Source organism: Alligator mississippiensis, chromosome 8 (genome assembly GCF_030867095.1).
Source record: "Alligator mississippiensis isolate rAllMis1 chromosome 8, rAllMis1, whole genome shotgun sequence".
NCBI lineage: Eukaryota > Metazoa > Chordata > Crocodylia > Alligatoridae > Alligator > Alligator mississippiensis.
This window is the reverse complement of record NC_081831.1, coordinates 32,089,353-32,107,843: the sequence shown is the minus strand read 5'-3', so window position 1 is coordinate 32,107,843 and position 18,491 is coordinate 32,089,353. Positions and strand designations below refer to the sequence as shown.

General features: G+C 46.0%; 1 protein-coding gene across 2 annotated transcripts in view; it reads right to left on the bottom strand.

Moving 5' to 3' along the window:
• DNAH9 (dynein axonemal heavy chain 9) overlaps window positions 1-18,491 on the bottom strand; it is a 515,733-nt gene that overhangs the window by 303,562 nt on the left and 193,680 nt on the right. For both annotated transcript variants that reach the window (XM_059732606.1, XM_059732607.1), the window contains 3 exons: window positions 16,231-16,405; window positions 3,476-3,649; window positions 2,480-2,687 (listed from right to left, as the gene is read on the bottom strand). In XM_059732606.1, coding sequence (XP_059588589.1) covers window positions 2,480-2,687; window positions 3,476-3,649; window positions 16,231-16,405 — 557 coding nt within the window. The remainder of the gene's footprint in view (window positions 1-2,479; window positions 2,688-3,475; window positions 3,650-16,230; window positions 16,406-18,491) is intronic.

Here is an 18,491-nt window from a genome sequence, read left to right as displayed (position 1 = left end):
AATGTTTGCTAACCCCTGCAAGTGACCAGCCAAAGTGCTGAAGCTTGGGGTTGCTAGACCTCTACCACACTGCAGAACTACCTCTATACCCAAACATGCACATTGCAAGTACTTGATTTTGCATATAACACAAGGTGATTTCTAAACCAAGACCCTTTATCCTATCATACTATTTCTTCCATAGCATATTGAGTTTTATCATATAACAAATAAGATTCCTTGCCACCACTACGTTGCTCAGACACTGGGCCAATACTTCCATAAGTTCAGCTATGTGTAACGCTGGCATGGATTTACTTGTGATATTATGCCAGCTTGCATTTGCTTGTGATCTAAATGGCATTCTCTTTAAAAGCAATTCTTGCTGCCCATCTCATTCCATACGAATTCCTCTCTTCATTCAAGTTCAAGGTTGCTCTAAAATCACTGTTAAATTCATAAAGATGTTAATAATCTATGCATTCCTAGCATACAATATCCATGCAAACATTTCAAATAAAAGCTAAATGCTTATTTGAAGAGTTTTAATTAAACCATGCCCAAATTCCTACCTGACTTCACCTACTATTACAGAAGAAAGCATTTATTCCATCACTGTAGCTATGAATGGCGTTTTTTAAAACATTAACATAAGTTCTTTTTCCCCCATCATAAATGATTAGAGGAAATACAAAGGGAGAATGTAACAGGGGTCACAGGACCCTGCTACCTTAAGAGGAAAAGTGCAGCAGGCAACACCTGCAATCAGATGCAGGCAGATGGCTAAGGGATAGCTACAAAAGGGTAAGCAGCCAGGGGAAGCTGGAGATAAGGATTACAGGGCTACAAGTAACTTCTGCAGATTCAGGAAAGTATCCTGAAGATTGGGAGGGAGTCAGCAAATAGGGGATGGGGCTTTGTTGTAATGTAGAGACCTGAGGTGGGGTTTTTAGTCTAAGTCAGAGACTGGTTAGTGTGGGTTTTGTTTTGGTTGAACTGGAGGTTTGGGAGTGGCTAAAGAGGCAGACTGAGATGACAGGGCCTTCTGAGAAGCACTCTGTGCTTTGAACCCTACAAGAGTCTGGGACCCACTGGGCTCAAGGCAGCAAAGCAGCAGCCCTGCAAGGGTTAGGGGCTGGCAGGAGTTGGGGGTAGAGGTAGGTGAGCTGATTTTAATATAGGGCCAGAGGGCCCAGCAAATGGAACTAAGAGTAAAACCCACAAGGCATGGGGGTGGTTACAGAGGAGGGTGGAGTCAACACTTCATGGCCCTAAGGCATGGTTAGGGCCAGGAGGCCATGATTAGGACTAACAGGGCACAATCAGTGCCAGTGAGGCACAGAATTGGAGTTAGTGGACTTAGGGTCTGTTGGTGAGAAGGGTTAAACAGTTTGAGCTAGGCCAAGTGCAGATTCATCAGGCTCAATCAAGGACTCTGCAGGGGGAGCATCCCAAAGCAACAACACATTGCATCAGTGTGACAAGTGAAGCAGTAAAGGGGGTTAGCCTGAGGAGCTGGAGTGGGGCAGGATTAATTCCCCCCATGAGGGGGTGTCATGGATGCCCTTGGGGCTAGTCTTGAAACAGGGAACCAAAAAAGAACTGAAGTGGATCATATCCATGAGCTATTGCAATGGCAACAATACACACAAGACTGCATGCCACTAAGAATGGAAAATAACAAGGCAAAGCCTAGAGTGGAGTGACAGCAACTGCAGGGGAAAGGGCTGCTTGCTTTTTCTTTCATCCCCAGTTGGAATGAATCTCTGCAATACTTCACCAACTGCCCCATTCCCATATTGCCGCCCACCCAATAAAAAACTGAATGGCTCCTCTCCCTGTCAACTAATCCAAATTCATCCCCTATCTTGCACTGACTGAACTTGGCTGCCCTGAACCGTGAGAAAGGCTCATGTGTCCCTGGGGAGCTGTAATCTCTTTGGCCTAGTTTTATAAGAAATCTGACTTTTTCTTGACTCTGGGAGCCCCAAAAGACTTGGCTCCCTGAATGAGTCACAGGCCAGATAAACTGGTGATGCTGACACATGTGCACCTCTGACTACTCTTAGCTCTAGTAGATGGCTTTGCCTCCTGTTTCCTAGGAAAATACTCCAATAGTGTCTCCGTAAGCCTACTCCACTACCATGTGCAATGTCAGAGCTACATGGATTGTGGGGAGACCTTGAATGGCCTGTGACTTCCTTTCACAGCAATCAGTGACAAACTGTCAAGTTTACACTGAGAGAAGGAAGGGATAATGTAAAAAAAAATTATGTTTCACAGTGGAATTCAGAGTTCAGAGGTTTCTGTGAAACACTAATGTCAATAAAACTAAGCTTCAGCCTTTGAAGGTGCCTTCCCCAACTATTCAGAATGCTCACTACAGTGTGTCCAGTTGCCCTTCACACCCAACTGTGAATTCATTTATGCTTGTCAAATGGGAAAATTATTGTTTAACTTGTGCCTCCAAGGAATTCTAATAGCCCATCTGTTATCTTACCTTGAAGCATGGCTGAGGTGGTATAATAGTTGAATGGAACATTCTTCACCATGTACTCATCAGTATCCAGTGAAGAGAGTTTGCTTCCTACCAGCACAGATTTCCCAGTGCCTGCATTACCCACAAGCATGACTGGCCTCCGTTGTTCCAGGAGCTTGTCCATGAAGTACCTTACTCGTATGGTTTCACTGGTAGGCACCAGACAAGCCTATAGAAAGCAAGGTGGAAACACGCAGTGAGTCTCAAACCAACCTTCCTCTTGCAGCCATAGTCAGATGACAGGTGTGGGAGAATCCTGATCAAGCCAAGCAAGATACAAACATGTAAGGAAACATGCATACCCAAAGCAAGCAGCACCAATGTTCAATAAACCCCTGCCCAACACTTAAATTGAAAGTTTAATAACTGCCTTGGTGAAACTGTGTGTCATTAGTAAAATAGGTTTTCCCAGGGGCTGATCAAAATGTTTCCATCATAAGTGTTTCCTGATGAAACTTTTGTAACTAAACACATTTTCATTAAAATCTCTTTCTGTGGAAAAGTTCCATTTTGTCAAAAAAATCTACCTCAAAAGTGAAATATTTCATTTTTTCAGGTAAAAAATGAATTACTTTGTGATATTGCTACAGTGAATTTTCATGAAAAGATCCATACAGCATGAGGATATGTGACTAATAATTGGGAAAGCACTATATTTTTGCAGGTAATCTTGATCCAATTTGCCCCACCTAGCAAACACATTCCCATTCACTGTAACAAGAGTATCATTTCCGTAATGAACCTTATTTTTGTAATCACAAAAGACTAAACTAGTTGGGCAGCTTAATAACTTTAGAATTAATATACTTACCGTAGAATGTCACTTTTATTAACAAACATTCATTTTATCACTCCAGTGCTAATGAATCATAGTGTAAAGAGATGCAATGTGCACACAGACACACATATATAGCTCCTATACTCTTTAAAAGCAGAAAAGCAAACAGATTGACTTACTTGTAATGGCAGTTCTGGATCAAATTCAAATTTGGGGATAAGTTTAGACCAAGGCTCAAACTTCTTTGTTTCTGGATCAATGTAAAAATCAAAGACAGTTCCCTGAGAAGGAAACTTGATGGTCTTAAACTCAGTCACCCACCACTTACTGAACTCTACTCTGTAGTCTACAAGCTGCAAGACAAAATGGGGAAAACATAGGTTAAACTGCAGAAAATCATTTTTGATGGGAAAGGTTATCTAAACGATCTCCCTAGCCCTTATCTATGTTCCCTAGTGTTCTGCTCAGACTGTTTCCATATCAGAATATTTTATAGCCTAACAAAATTGTGCCAGGGCCTTTCTCCTAATATTTAGCTTAATTTTTCATTTTTGCACTTTACTCATGCTACTCCTATTTATAGCCATAAATGCATCTTTCTTGTGTTGTTCATTCTACATATGCGTTAAACTACTTAGATTGGTTGCAAAGAGTTTCCATGATCCTGATTCCCATCATGTTTAGCCAAAGTATGCAAGTATGTGTCAGTTTGTTCTGTCTTAGCATCCTTACGCATCTTGTTTCACCATATCCTGCGCTTCCTACTATTCCTAACAGTATAGATCAAATTTCAATGAAGGAAAGATGACAATTGTGAGTTAGACACTGAACTGGGACTCCAAAGGTACAGATTTAGTCCCCTGGTCCACCAGAGAAATCCTGTGCAACATTAGGCAAGTCACTTAGAGTGCCTACACAGGTTACAATTTTTACATGATTGGGCCCCTGAAAGCACTCTACAGCCATGATGTAACATGCATGCACAGCAGCAGAGCACTTCTAAAATGGCCAATTACGTGAGAGAGGTGTGGTTCAAGAGAGGTATGGTTCAGAAGCTGCCTCAGAGGCTGCTGGAGCACCCCCACTTGCTGGCCAGGGCCAGTACTGGCTGGCTTCAGCCCCGCCTCCGACCAAACAGGTGAACATTTGTTGGGTTGGGGTTGGATGGGCTCCAACTCATGGTGCTTTATGTAAGGTGCCATGAATTAGAGCAGGGCCCTAAACATCTGTAGGGCCCCTTATTTACTCTGGCTTTGTTTCCCACATATACAATGGAAATAATGGCATTTTATCCTGTGAGTGTTAAGAAAAAAAAATGTTCCTTAATGTCTCTGAGGTATTCAGAGGCTATAGTGGGAATGCCTCAATGGTATATTTAATGTATGCAGATTTTCCAAGATCTCACTGAATCTCTCTTATGATTTATTTCTCCTTAGATTTATTTGCTGTGCATTTTCTTCCAAAACAGAAACCCTGATATTTCTACCAGCTCAACAAACTTGTATCAGAAAGCACTGATTTTCACTAAGTTTTAACTGGTGCCTTGTGTGAAAAATTGCAGGCCATTTGCCATCTTGAACTACTCAAGAACCCCCTAACAATGTTTTCTAAAAAATATTGCTATCTAGGATTTTGCTGCTCAGAGAGGCTGAATAACTGTATTTCGTAGTTTTCTTGTTGCTGTAATTCCTCAGTATTGGATGCAGATAAACCTGCCTTCAACAAAGATATAGATGCATCACCGCTAAAAGCTCTCTCTCAAGGGTACCTCACCACTGTGCAGAAGTGCCTCCAGCTCCACTGTAATTTGCCATTCACTTTCTCTTATGTGATTTAACTGGAGCAATTTAGTTCCAACTCATGTTGCCATAGATGTGTTAACCTTGAGCTGTTTCCTCCATAAGAACCCCTTGTGGATTTTTGCTAATTTCAGAACCTTGAAATAGCAAATCTATCATCTATTTTTATATAGGGATTTCACACACACTGGACAAGCATACAGTCATTCAAAGATTTCCTGATTGTTTATCCTGACATTTCATCAGCAAAAGGTCAGAGCAAAGGGCACATTCAGTGGTAAGCAATAAACAGATTTTATATTTGATTATTTTTCATGAGGCTACTGCTTGGTCTTGTACAGTCTGCTATATGTTTAGATTCCCAGCTCAGATATCAAAAGAAGAAATACATAGTCTAGCATCATAAGCAAAGATTCTGGGCTAAATCCTATTTCACCTTTACATGTCCTGCCCCCTCCCCCCATCTCTCCTGCAGGGTTTGCCCTGGATGGCAACTCTGTTTGTTACTCCATTCCTTAGAAGACTGTACTATGTTTATGTGAGCTCCATGGTGGAACAGAATCACCCAGGTATGTGTATCACTCCATTTTACTCCAAAAACCTTAAGTACAGAAAAACATGCCTATGAGTTCGGGCTCCTATAGATGTGCAGTGTGGCTGATCCAATGTGATGTAAATCCAGAACATCAGAGCAGATTCAATTAACTGAATCTGCTTGGGCGCAGAAATTGTTCCAGCAGCCTCCAGTGTCATGTATATCAGTGGCCAGGCACCAAAAAATGGTGGTGGGGTGCTTTGAATTAAATGAGCTTTAGTTCAATGCACGCCACTGACATTTCTTGGTGCAGGGATGCTGATGCATGATGCTCAGGTGCTTTTAATTATCGTGGCTTGCTAAATAAAGCACCCCCCCCCACCATCTCCCAAAGCATGTCTATCAAAACCCTTTATGACCAAAACCAGAGACCCTCCTCTTTAGTGGTCAAGGTACTTCCCCAGGAAGAACTGACCCAGGTTCACATTCTTTCTCTTCACTAGAGTTGAGTGAACATTCTTCTCCCATTTCCCAGGAAAGTGATCTGGCTAGCTACCAGGCCATGGGTTAGGCATTGCCTGAACACTTACTAGTCCTCCTCCTAAAATTGACCTATAAGGCAGCCAGGAGAGGAAGATGTGTGGGACCAGGAGGAAAATAAGGGGTAGCAGAGGAATCAGGGAGATCAATGTTATCCTGAACAGGTGGGTGAGCCCTGAGATTCAAACCATGATCCATAGCACCCATAGGCAAAAACTAGGCTGTAGCACCATCAGGCAACTAGCTATGCATCTGCTCTAGCTCAGGCTGAATCCTCCCATGAGGACTACATGAAAAGTGTGATTAGAAACAATCAGCATGGATTCAACAGGGGCAAGTCATGCCTGACCAACCGGACTGCCTTCTATGACATGGTGACTGGCTCTGTGGATGTGGGGAGACAGGTGGATGTGGTACACCTTGACTTTAGCAAGGCTTTTGATACCACATCCTCGCAGGCAAGCCAAGAAAGTATAGTCTGGATGAATAGACTGTAAGGTGGATAAAAAACTAGCTGAAGCATCAGGCTCATAGATTAGTAATCCATGGCTCAATGTCTAGTTGGCACCCAGTATCAAGTGCAGTTTCCCAGGGGGTGGTCCTGGGACTTGTTTTATGCAAAATCTTCATCAACGACTTGGAAGATGGTATAGAGTGCATCCTCAGCAAGTTTGCAGATTACACCAAGCTGGCAGGGGATGGTGGGGGCGGGGAGTAGTGGTTATGCTGGAGGGTAGGGCTAGGATTCAGAGTGACCTAGACAATTTGGAGAATTGGGCCAAAAGGAATCTCATAAGGTTCAAGAAGGACAAATGCAAAGTCCTGCTCTTCGGATGGAGTAACCCCATGCATCAGTATAGGCTACTGACTGTGACTGGCTGGGCAGCAGCTCTGCAGAAAACAACCTGGGGGTTCCAGTAGACAATAAGCTGACAATGTGTCCTTGTTGCTGAGAAGGCTGATAGTATACTAGGCTGCCTTGGTAGATGTGTTGTCAGTAGGTCAAGGGAAATGATTATTCCCCTATATTCAGCACTGGTGAGGCCACATCTCAAGTACTGTGTTCATTTTGGGCACCCCACTACAGAAAGGATGTGGACAAATTGGAGAGAGTCAAGTGGAGGGGAACAAAAATGCTGAAGAGGTTGGGGGACTAAACTTATGAGGAAAGACTGAGGGAATTGGGCTTATTTAGTCTATAGAAGAGGAGACTTAGGGGGGGATTTAATAGCAGCCTTCAACTACTTGAAGGGAGGATGTGAAGAGGATGGAGCTAGACTGTTTTCAGTAGTGGCAGATGACAGAACAAGGAACAAATGTCTCAAGTTACAGCAAGGGAAGTTTAGATTAGTTATTAGAAAGAATTTTCTCACTAGATGGGTAGTAAAACACTGGAATAGGATACCCAGAGAAGTGGTGGAAGCTCCATCCTTGGGGGTTTTCAAAACATGGCTAGACAAAGCTTTGGCTGGGATGATCTAGTTGGGGATGGCCCTGCTTTGAGCAGGAGGTTGGATTAGATGACCTCCTGAGGTCCCTTCCAAACCCAGTTTTCTATGATTCTATGACTAGTAGCTTTTAAAACTACCGGGAAACCAAGAAACAGACTTGCTGTACCAAACTGAGCCATATAACAGAAAGGTAGTGGTAGGAGCATCAGCTGACAAAACAGATGTGATGTGGGTTAAGGGTTGGAATAAAATACCCATCTTTCTCTTTCCTACAAAAGACCTCAGGAGGAGGAAGGTAGTGTCTGTATGAGTTGCTTGAGACAATGTTGAACTGAGATAGACAGAGTGATGTACCATTAAAGTTCTAGCATCTTGGAGGGTATGCAAGTTTGGGAAGAAGGCACCTCAGAAACCCTTTGCTACCCATACTATAGTAACAATATAGGTTTTCCAATGGGTAGGGGTGACCATGTTTCAGAAGAGCTGGAGTGAAGATCATTCTTAAACCAACACCATCTCTTTTCCTTGCCTGTTTCTCCCATTAATCTTTTATCATAGCACTCATAAAAAGGCTGAAAACCCCAAAAAATGAGAAACTGACCTCAGAAATTAAGTCAAGTTTGTTTGATTTAATAATTTGTTTGCTCATGCCCAATTTGTTTCATAAAAGCCGATGGCACTGAAGACTAAGATCTCCTATTAATCCACTAGCTGGATATGCAAAGTGTAGCAACACGAGCAGCAGCCTTCACAGGGTCCGCTAGGGACATGAGTTTTGAACTGGAGATTCCACTTCCATAAATTTATAGTCATAGATTCATAGATGTTAGGGTCGGAAGGGACCTCAATAGATCATCGAGTCCGACCCCCTGCATAAGCAGGAAAGAGTGCTGGGTCTAGATGACCCCAGCTAGATACTCATCTAACCTCCTCTTGAAGACCCCCAGGGTAGGGGAGAGCACCACCTCCCTTGGGAGCCCGTTCCAGACCTTGGCCACTCGAACTGTGAAGAAGTTCTTCCTAATGTCCAGTCTAAATCTGCTCTCTGCTAGCTTGTGGCCATTATTTCTTGTAACCCCCGGGGGCGCCTTGGTGAATAAATACTCATCAATTCCCTTCTGTGCCCCCGTGATGAACTTATAGGCGGCCACAAGGTCGCCTCTCAACCTTCTCTTGCGGAGGCTGAAAAGGTCCAGTTTCTCTAGTCTCTCCTCGTAGGGCTTGGTCTGCAGGCCCTTGACCATACAAGTGGCCCTTCTCTGGACCCTCTCCAGGTTATCCGCATCCTTCTTGAAGTGAGGCGCCCAGAATTGCACGCAGTACTCCAACTGTGGTCTGACCAGCGCCCTATAGAGGGGAAGTATCTCCTCCTTGGACCTATTTGTCATGCATCTGCTGATGCACAATAAAGTGCCATTGGCTTTTTTGATGGCTTCGTCACACTGCCGGCTCATGTTCATCTTGGAGTCCACTAGGACTCCAAGATCCCTTTCCACCTCTGTGCCACGCAGCAGGTCATTCCCTAGGCTGTAGGTGTGCTGGACATTTTTCCTCTGTAGGTGCAGCACTTTGCATTTCTCCTTGTTGAACTGCATCCTGTTGTTTTCTGCCCACTTGTCCAACCTATCCAGGTCTGCCTGCAGCTGTTCCCTGCCCTCCGGCATGTCCACATCTCCCCATAGCTTTGTGTCATCTGCAAACATGGACAGAGTACATTTGACTCCCTCGTCCAAGTCACTGATGAAGACATTAAAGAGTATCAGTCCAAGGACCGAGCCCTGCGGGACCCCACTGCCCACACCCTTCCAGGTCGAGACCAACCCATCCACCACAACTCTCTGGGTGCGACCCTCTAGCCAATTCGCCACCCACCAGACTGTGTAGTCATCCAAGTCACAGCCTCTTAACTTGTTCACCAGTATAGGGTGGGATACCGTATCAAAGGCCTTCCTGAAGTCTAAGTATACGACATCCACTCCTCCTCCTGTGTCCAGGTGTTTCGTAACCTGGTCATAGAAAGAGACTAGATTGGTCAGGCACGATCTGCCTGCTATGAACCCGTGCTGGTTTCCCCTCAGCATAATTTGCCCTGCCGGGCTCTCGCAAATGTGAGCCTTGATAATTTTTTCAAAAACTTTGCCAAGGATGGAGGTGAGACTGACTGGCCTATAGTTGCCCGGGTCCTCCTTCCTCCCCTTTTTGAAAATGGGGACCACGTTAGCCCTTTTCCAGTCCTCTGGGACTTGGCCCGTGTGCCACGAGCGTTCGAATATTCCCGCCAGTGGCTCTGCAATGATGTCGGGCAGTGCCTTCAGTACCCTCGGATGGAGCTCATCCGGGCCTGCTGACTTAAAGGCATCCAGTTCTTCCAAGTGACTCTGCACCATCTCAGGGTCTATGCATGGAAGTCTGGCACCTTGCTGCTGCCTCTCTACAACCCCAGTGAGAGACTTGTCGTGTCCCTCGCTCAGGAACACTGAGGCAAAGAACTCGTTGAGTTCAGCCTTGTCCCCCCTGTCTGTCACCAGTTGTTTCTGCCCATTTAGCAGGGGTCCTATTCCACCCTGGGCCTTCCTTTTACTACCAATATATCTAAAAAACAATTTCTTGTTGTCTTTTACTTGGGTTGCCATCCTCAGCTCCATGGTAGCTTTGGCACGTCTAACTGCCTCCCTGCAAGCACGAGCAGAGGAGGTATATTCATCTTTAGTGATCTCACCTTATTTCCACTTTTTATGTGCTCCCCTTTTGGCCCTTACGCTGCCCTGGATTTCTCTGGTCAGCCATGGAAGCCTCCTGGCCCCTTTCCCTCTTTTGCCTTGCTCGGGGATCGTCTTGCTTTGTGCCCGAAGGATCGTTTCCTTAAGGCACAGCCACGCTTCTTGGGCTCCCATCCCTTCAAAACTCCTACTCTGCAGTGCATCCTTGCCTAATCGCCTGATGTTAGGGTCAGAAGGGACCTCAGTAGATCATCAAGTCCAACCCCCTGCCCTGGGCAGGAAAGAGCGCTGGGGTGCTCAGACGACCCCAGCTAGGTGCTTGTCCAGTCTCTTCTTGAAGACCCCCAAGGAAGGCAAGAGCACCACCCCCCTTGGCAGCCCATTCCAGATTCTGGCAACCGTTACTATGAATAAGTTCTTTCTAATGTGAAACCTAAACCTGCTCCCTGTCAATTTGTGGCCATTGTTCCTAGTTACTCCAGGGGGTGCCTTAGTAAATAGAGCATCTCTTATTGCCTACTGCCCTCTCCTGATGAATTTATAGGCAGCCACAAACCACCTCTCAGCCTTCTGTTGAGAAGGGTGAAGGGATCCCGGTCTCTCAGTCTCTCCTCATAGGGCCTTGCCTGCAGGCTTCTAACCATGTGAGTGGCCCTCCTCTGAAGCCTCTCCAGATTCTCCGTGTCCCTCTTGAAGTGCGGCGCCCAAAACTGGAAACAGCACTCCAACTGCGGCCTGACCAGTGCCGCATAGAGGGGAAGCATCACCTCCCTGGACCTGTTCGTCATGCATCCGCTAATGCATGATAAAGTGCAGTTAGTCACACTGATGACTCATGTTCATCTTGGAGTCAGCTATGATTCCAAGATCCCTCTCTGCTGCTGTGCTGCTGAGAAGGTCATCCTCCAGCCTGTAAGTGTGTTGGTGGTTCTTTTGCTCAGGTACAGCACTTTGTGTGTGTCTTTGCTGAACTGCATCCTATTTCATTCTGCCCATTTTTCCAACCTGTCCATATCAACCTGGATCCATTCCCTACCCTCTGGTGTGTTAACTTTCCCCCATAATTTGGTATCATCTGAGAAACGGAACAGGGTGCTCTCCACACACTCATCCAAGTCATTGATGAAAACACTGAATAGCACTGGTCCAAGGACCAAGCCTTGTGGGAATCCACTGCCCACATCTTTCCAGGTCAATACCGACTCATCCACCACCACTCTCTGGGTGTGACCTCTAAGCCAATTTGCCATCCACCTGACCATGTAATCATCTACATCACAGCCTGTCAGTTTATTTACAAGAACAGAATGATATACTGTATTGAAGGCCTTCTTAAAGTCTAGGTAGATGACATCTACCTGAACTCCTGTGTCTAAGCATTTTGTGACCTGGTCAGAAAAAGAAACAAGGTTAGTCAGGCAGCATCTACCCGCAATGAATCCATGCTTATTTCCTTTCAGCATTATTTGCCCTATTAGGCTCCCACAAATGTGACCCTTAATGATTTTTTCCAGAGTTTTCCCAAGGAGAGAGGTGACACTAACTGGCCTATAGCTTCCCAGTTCCTCCCTCCTCCCCTTCTTGAACATAGGGACTACACTGGCCCTTTTCCAGTCTTCTGGGACCTGACCAGAGCACCTTGAGAGCTTGAACAGCTGTGCCAGTGGCTCTGCTATGACACTGACCAATCCCTTCAACACCCCTGGATGAAGTTCATCCAGGCCCACTGATTTGAACACATCCAGCCCCTCCAAGTGCCTCTTCACTAAGTCTGTGCTAACAGTTGCTGGTCTGGTGTCCCTCCTGTGTCTGTCTGTGATCCAACTGGGAGATTTGTCTTGGTCTGTGTCTAGGAATACAGATGCAAAGAACTCACTGAATAGCTCAGCTTTGTCCCCACTTTCTGTCACCAGTGGCCCTAGTTTGCCCTGTAGGGGTGCTATGCTACCCTGTGCCTTCCTTTTGCTCCCTATATACCTGAAGAAGGAATTTTTGTTGTCCTTAATTTTTGTTGCCAGCCTAAGGTCTAATCCTGCTTTGGCCTTCCCAACTGATTCCCTGCAAGTGTGGGCCAAGGAGGTATACTCCTCCTTGGTAGCTACCCACTGTTTCCATAACCTGTATACCTCTTTCTTTACCCTTAGGCTTTCCTGGACTTCTTTATCAGCCAAGAGGGCATCTTGGCCCCTTTGCCCTCTTTTATGTGCAATGGGATTGTCTCCTTCTGCGCCCACAGGATCACTCCCTTGAGGAACAACCACCCTTCCTGGACCCCCGTTTCACCAATGCTCTTGAGCTTTAATGCCTCACTAACTAATCTCCTGAGCTTACTGAAGTTAGCCTTTCTGAAGGCTAGCACTTCAGCCCTGCTAGTTAGTTTACCCACCCTTCACCAGATAGTGAATTCAATCATTCGATGGCAACTGTCCCCTAGGTCACCTTGTACCTGCAGATTCCCCACCAGCTCATCCCCTGTAGCTAACACCAAGTCCAGAAAGGCATTTCCCCTAGTGGAATCATATACCTTCTGCGTTAGGTGCAGGTCCTGTCTGCAGGTTAAGAACCTACGTGAGCGGTTAGATTTGGCTGACTGCTCCTCCCAGCAGATGTCAGGGTAGTTTAGGTCACTCGTGACAACCATATCTCTTGACTGAGAAAAAGAGATGTAATTCATTTATATGTCCCGTTCTGATTCTGGCCGCAATGCTGCCCACTGGTACTTTCATCTTTGTTGATATCAGTCCATCAAAATCTTGAATGAATTTCACCAACACACTTTCATACAACACCTAACAAATGTCTTACAGCAGTGTGTCAGGCATAGCGCCAAAAGATACCCACTTTCAACTTTCTACATTTACAGATAAAATGACCCTGCAACTGCATTTATGGCACAACAAAAGTGATGCCTAGGACTAGTTTTTCAGAAAAACTCTGGGACAGATTTTCAAGGCTAGGGATAGACATTACATATAAACTGATTTAAGTGATCAGAAACTGGTTTAAACCTGTAACAGTACAGACATTCAGTGCACATAAACCAGTTCAAAAATGGCCGAAACCAGTTTGAGATAAACCTGGTGGAATGTACTATATCAGACTTAACTGATTGATTTCAAACTGGTTTATGCAATGTGTGTCCCAGACCCCTTCCTGGTTTAACTGAAACCAGAGTCCACCAGCATCCCAGCATGCTCTCTGGGCTCAGCTCTGTGCTCCAGTTGAGCAGGGCTAGCCCCACCCCTCTGCTCCCCAGCCGAGCAGGGACAAGCAGGGTCAGGCAGGGGTGGGTGTCTGGCTAGAGGGACGTTTAATCCCCCCCCTGCCTGTCTCACTGGCAGGGACCTGAGCTGGGTCTGCCTGATGGAGGTTCCCACTCACTGCTGCAGCAGTGGGGCAGCTTGGCCCCAGGAGGCAGAGGGGGCAGGGAGGAGAGTTACTCCCCCCTCAACCCTCACTGCTCCTAGGGGACAACAGCTGGGTCTGCCCACCCTGACCGCTGCCACCGCCATGCTCATTTCCTGCTTGGGGCAAGTGGCAGAAAAAGCCCCCTCCACCAGATGCTGGAGGGAAGGGAAATAACCCCTGTACCTGCCCCTCACCTAAAAGACCCTGCCAGCTGGTATCTGACCACTCTGCAGCCTTGCTGCTGCAGCGGTGAGGGGGCAGGGCCTTTGATGGGGGCAGCAGCCCCTGTGATAGTGTCAGGGAGTGTGAGCCCCTTCCTTGTGGGGAGGCCCCACTGCAGGGCGGGCAGAGCTGTGACAAACTGTGTGTAGTAGCACCAGGGCTTGGAGGGAACCAGAGCCCTCCAAGCCACCACCACCACTGCCAGCACGGTGGTCTGCAGCAGCTTTTCTCACTGGGAAGAGGCGCGTGCTTGGGGAAACCATGACAGGGGCTGCTGCCCCCATCATGGTTGCTTCACCCTCACTGTTCCAGCAGCTGCACAGGGGCAGGGGCAGGGGTAGGTCCACATCCTGGCTCACAGGGCCCCTTCAGTGGGGGGGCAGGAAATGAGGTTGTTCCCCATTCTGCTGCCTGAAGCATGCAGCTGGGTCTGGCTGCCCTAGCCATCGCCGCCACTCACTCTGTGCCCAGGGCAAGTGACAGAATAAGCCCCCTCCACTGGACATCAGGGTGCAGGGCAGGGCTTATTTCACTGCTTGCCCCAGGCACAGAGCAAGCAGCAATGGCTGGGAAGGGCAGACCCTGCTGTGATGCCCCTGGGGCAGAGGGGGGAATAACCCCGCTCCCAGCCCCTGCCTAAGGGACCAGTTGGCATCTGGCCCCACCCCCACCCAGCTGCCGGAGCAGCAAGAGGGGAGCAACCATGAGAGAGGCAGCAGTTCCTGTCATGATATTCCCAAGAATGAGCCTCTTCCCAGCAGGGAAAGCTGCTGTGGACCACAGTGGCAACGGCAGCTTGGGGGGCTCTGGCCCCATCTGAGCCCTGGTGCATGCACAGTCTGCCTCAGCTCTGCCTGCCCCACAGAGAGACCCCCTTGCCAGGAAGGGGCTTGTACTCCCCAACACTATGATAGGGGTGATGCATCAAGGGCCCTGCCCCCTTGCTGCTGCAGCGGCTGGGTGAGGGCACAGCCAGATGCTGGCTGGCAGGTCCCCTGAGGCGGGAGGCAAGGACAGGAGTTACCCCCCTCCCTCCGACATCTGGCCCCACGCAGGGAGCAAGCGGTGGTGGTCAAGCCTGCAGTCCCCTAGGGGCAGTGGAGGTAGAGCGGGAAATAACCCCCTTCCCTGCCCCCTCTGCCTCAGGAGCCATGCTGGCCCCCTGCTGCAGCAGTCAGGGGGGAACACCCAGCAGCCCTGGCTCGGGTCCCTGCTGGTGGGACATGGAGGGGGGAATTTAAGTCCTTTCTGGCCAGTTCAGCCAAAGCTACTCCATGGGCTGGCCACACCCTGCCAGCACAGCTTCCCTGCAGCCAAGAGCGTGCTCTAGCACCCCTTGGTTCCTGACCTGAGCAACAGCAGGCAACTGTGCCTGCATTTCCTCAGGCCTCAAGGAATGTCTGCGCTGTTACAAATCAGTTCAACCTAGGCAGGTTAGACTAACCTGCAACGATTGAATCAATTCAGGCTGAGGCTTTTGGAATGTCTATCCCCAACCCAAGAGTCCAGAGTTCACCTAAAGAAAAATAATATTTCCAAAAGTGTTCAGCAGCCAGTTGTGATACTTATGAGATTTTCAGAATACTGCCACACTTGGAATGCACCCAGCATGTGAGCTCTTCTGAAGCCTCTGTAAACTTGTACAGATCCTAACTAATGAATCACCAATGTGTATTTAAAATAGACTCAATAATCTCAGTGCTACATTCCGCTCTGTTCAGTTTTGGAAATTTTGGAAATCTTATTGCCTATACTTGCTCGTCTTTTACAGAGTTAATTGATAACAACGTATGATTTGATTTTCGCTACTACAATGAAGCTTCTACTTATTAATCTGCAATGGGATAACAAGCTTTAGCAATTGGTTGATATGCTGTTCCAATGATGTATTCATCTGGAAGGTTGCTCTTTAACCACCGTCATGTTATGTTATGTGTTACTACTTCAACTTAATATTTACAACAAAATATTTATTTATAAATAAAATCCCTCTTATCTTTGATCACTGTCCCTTTCCTTCCTATACTACCCCTTATGTAACAGCACTTTTTGCAAAAATGTTTTATCTATAAGATCGGCAAAAGAACAGAACCCTTCACTGTTCCGGAGATTTCTCTCCCATTGACAGTTACACTTTTAGCGCCACTAAAACACAATGCCATTTGGGAGTCACTACTTTGAATAAGTGTAAGAAAAGAAAGTCCTGTCTAAATGAGAGGTAAACTTAATTCATCCTGTACTTAGTAGCTTCCATCTTACCTGGTCTTGGAACATCGTTCCACCAAAGGCCCAGACAACAGCAAAAACAAAGTAAAGTTCATAGAGTTCCTTGGGACAGTCAGGAGGAGTGTTTTCCTTAGTCAGGAGACATTCAAGGAGGAAACATAATGTCTGAATCATACTCTGCTCTGGAACAGGAATAATCTTCTTAAATCTAAGGGATGGAAATTGGTTATATGTAAAGTATAACTGGACTGATAACAATAGTCATTCACCATCACAATAGATGCATAGAAATCCACTTCCAGAATATTAACATTTTACTGTTTTGCAGTCTCTCATTCACCAGTACAACAAATAAATAAAACACCAGTTTCTCTTCCTTGGACCTGCTGACACAAGCACACACACAAGTAATAACAATAATCAAAAGTTTTAAAATGCCGCAAGCTTTGATCCTCTTGGAAGAAGTAAAATAGGAAATTTGCTAGAGGCAAAGATTTCTTGAGAACAGGATGAGTTCGGTAACAGTCAGATAGAAAAATAATAAAAAATTTAATCTTGCCATTTTACATTGACTTACATTATATTTACTGAATTATTAACTTATATTGAGGCAGCCAGCATAACGCTAAAGTCTTTCATCAAATAATTCCTGTTATTTGTTGGTGCTTCGATTTCTGAATTAAACAAGTTATAAAAACATTTGGCTTATAACTGCCTACAGGTAATCCTGGGATTTTCATACTCCATCACAATGCACAGAAAACAGATTGTGGTGCTGACTGGTTACACAACCCCCAGAGTTAGGGTAGCAAAAACCCTGCTACTACAAACCCTCGATTTTGTTAGGGTGTTTCCCACTGAAGCAGCTGCCTAGTTTTTGATTAAGTGATCTCTGCCCCAGTGTACACATATTTAAGCTGGTTTTTTGCTCATTAACTGAGCTTGACCAGTAAAGGCAGTTGAATAGAAGGTGGTAGTCTATCTGCAGAACTCCATACCTACCAGTCTCAGTCATTTCCCGGTTGAGATGATAAGTTTCCAAGGCTGCTATGCAAGTGCAGCCTCATAGAAGCTCTATACAAGACAAACATTTAATAAAATGGGGGCCTCGATGCCTCATCATTGGTCACCCTTCCTAAAACATGGGCATTAGTTGGAAGTTAAATGGGTAACAGTTCAACCTGTACAGAACAGGGGGTGCCTGTAGACAGGCTGAGAGGCTGCTCCAATGCACTGTAATTACAGTGCGTTGAAGTGTAGTAATTAGTGTGCTTCAGCAGCATCCCATGTTTCGTGTATCAGCATCCCTGCACTTCAAAATGGCAGCAGGGATGCTTGAACTAAAGCTCATCAAGTGAGCTTTAGTTCAAGTGCCCCCACTGCCATTTTGAAGCGTGGGGATGATGATACATGAAATGCTGCAGCACTTTAATTAGTGTCTGTCAAAGCTACTGTAATTAAAGCACTCCCCACCCCTGGAGCAGGTGTTAAAATGCCCAGGGAGCTTAAATGTTTTACTGAAAACCTTAATTATATTGAAAAGAAAACAATTGCTTTTGACAGAACTGGTGCCAAGAGTGAACTGTGTCCAGGCTGGAAATGGACAAGCACTAACTTCAATTATTACAAAGCTGTCACAAAATGTATTTAGAGCAGAAGCTTCATAGGGAAAGAGCTCATCTCTTCACTTCAGAGAAACTTCCCTGTGATAGATTTGGTATGATCATAGAATCTGGGTCCTTGCAGTGTCCTTGATACCCACTATAGAGGATAAGAGAGCAACACTACAGAGTACAATAATAAAGGTCAGAGAGCCCCGCAGGAGTGCCAGATTACATAGATGCTATACCCATAGTTATTTTGATAATAATTAGTATGCAACCTTGTATAGTTTATGTATTGCTATATGGTCCCTATAAGCTTATGTAACTCACCCTTGTCCTGTAGAAGGGAACTTTTAAAACCAAGTTCATCTCGGGAAGGGCAGCAAGACCCTCTTGAGCATACACAGTGGGGATATGGTAGTGGCTGGTGGACATGTTGGGTATACTATGAAGGTTAAGGGGAGATAAGAAATTCTATCCTAGCAATGAGGGTGGAGGGTGTGTGGTAGGTGGGTCCAAAGGGGAGTGGTAGCTGGGCCCAGAGGCTCTTGTGTATGTGATGAAAATTGCCCTTTTGTGCAGCTTAATGACATCACACTTTACAGGTATGCGAGTTTTTGGTGATTTAAATGAGTCTGCATCATCATAAACTAATCCCCATCCCGATGTAGTTTAGTGTGTGATGACACA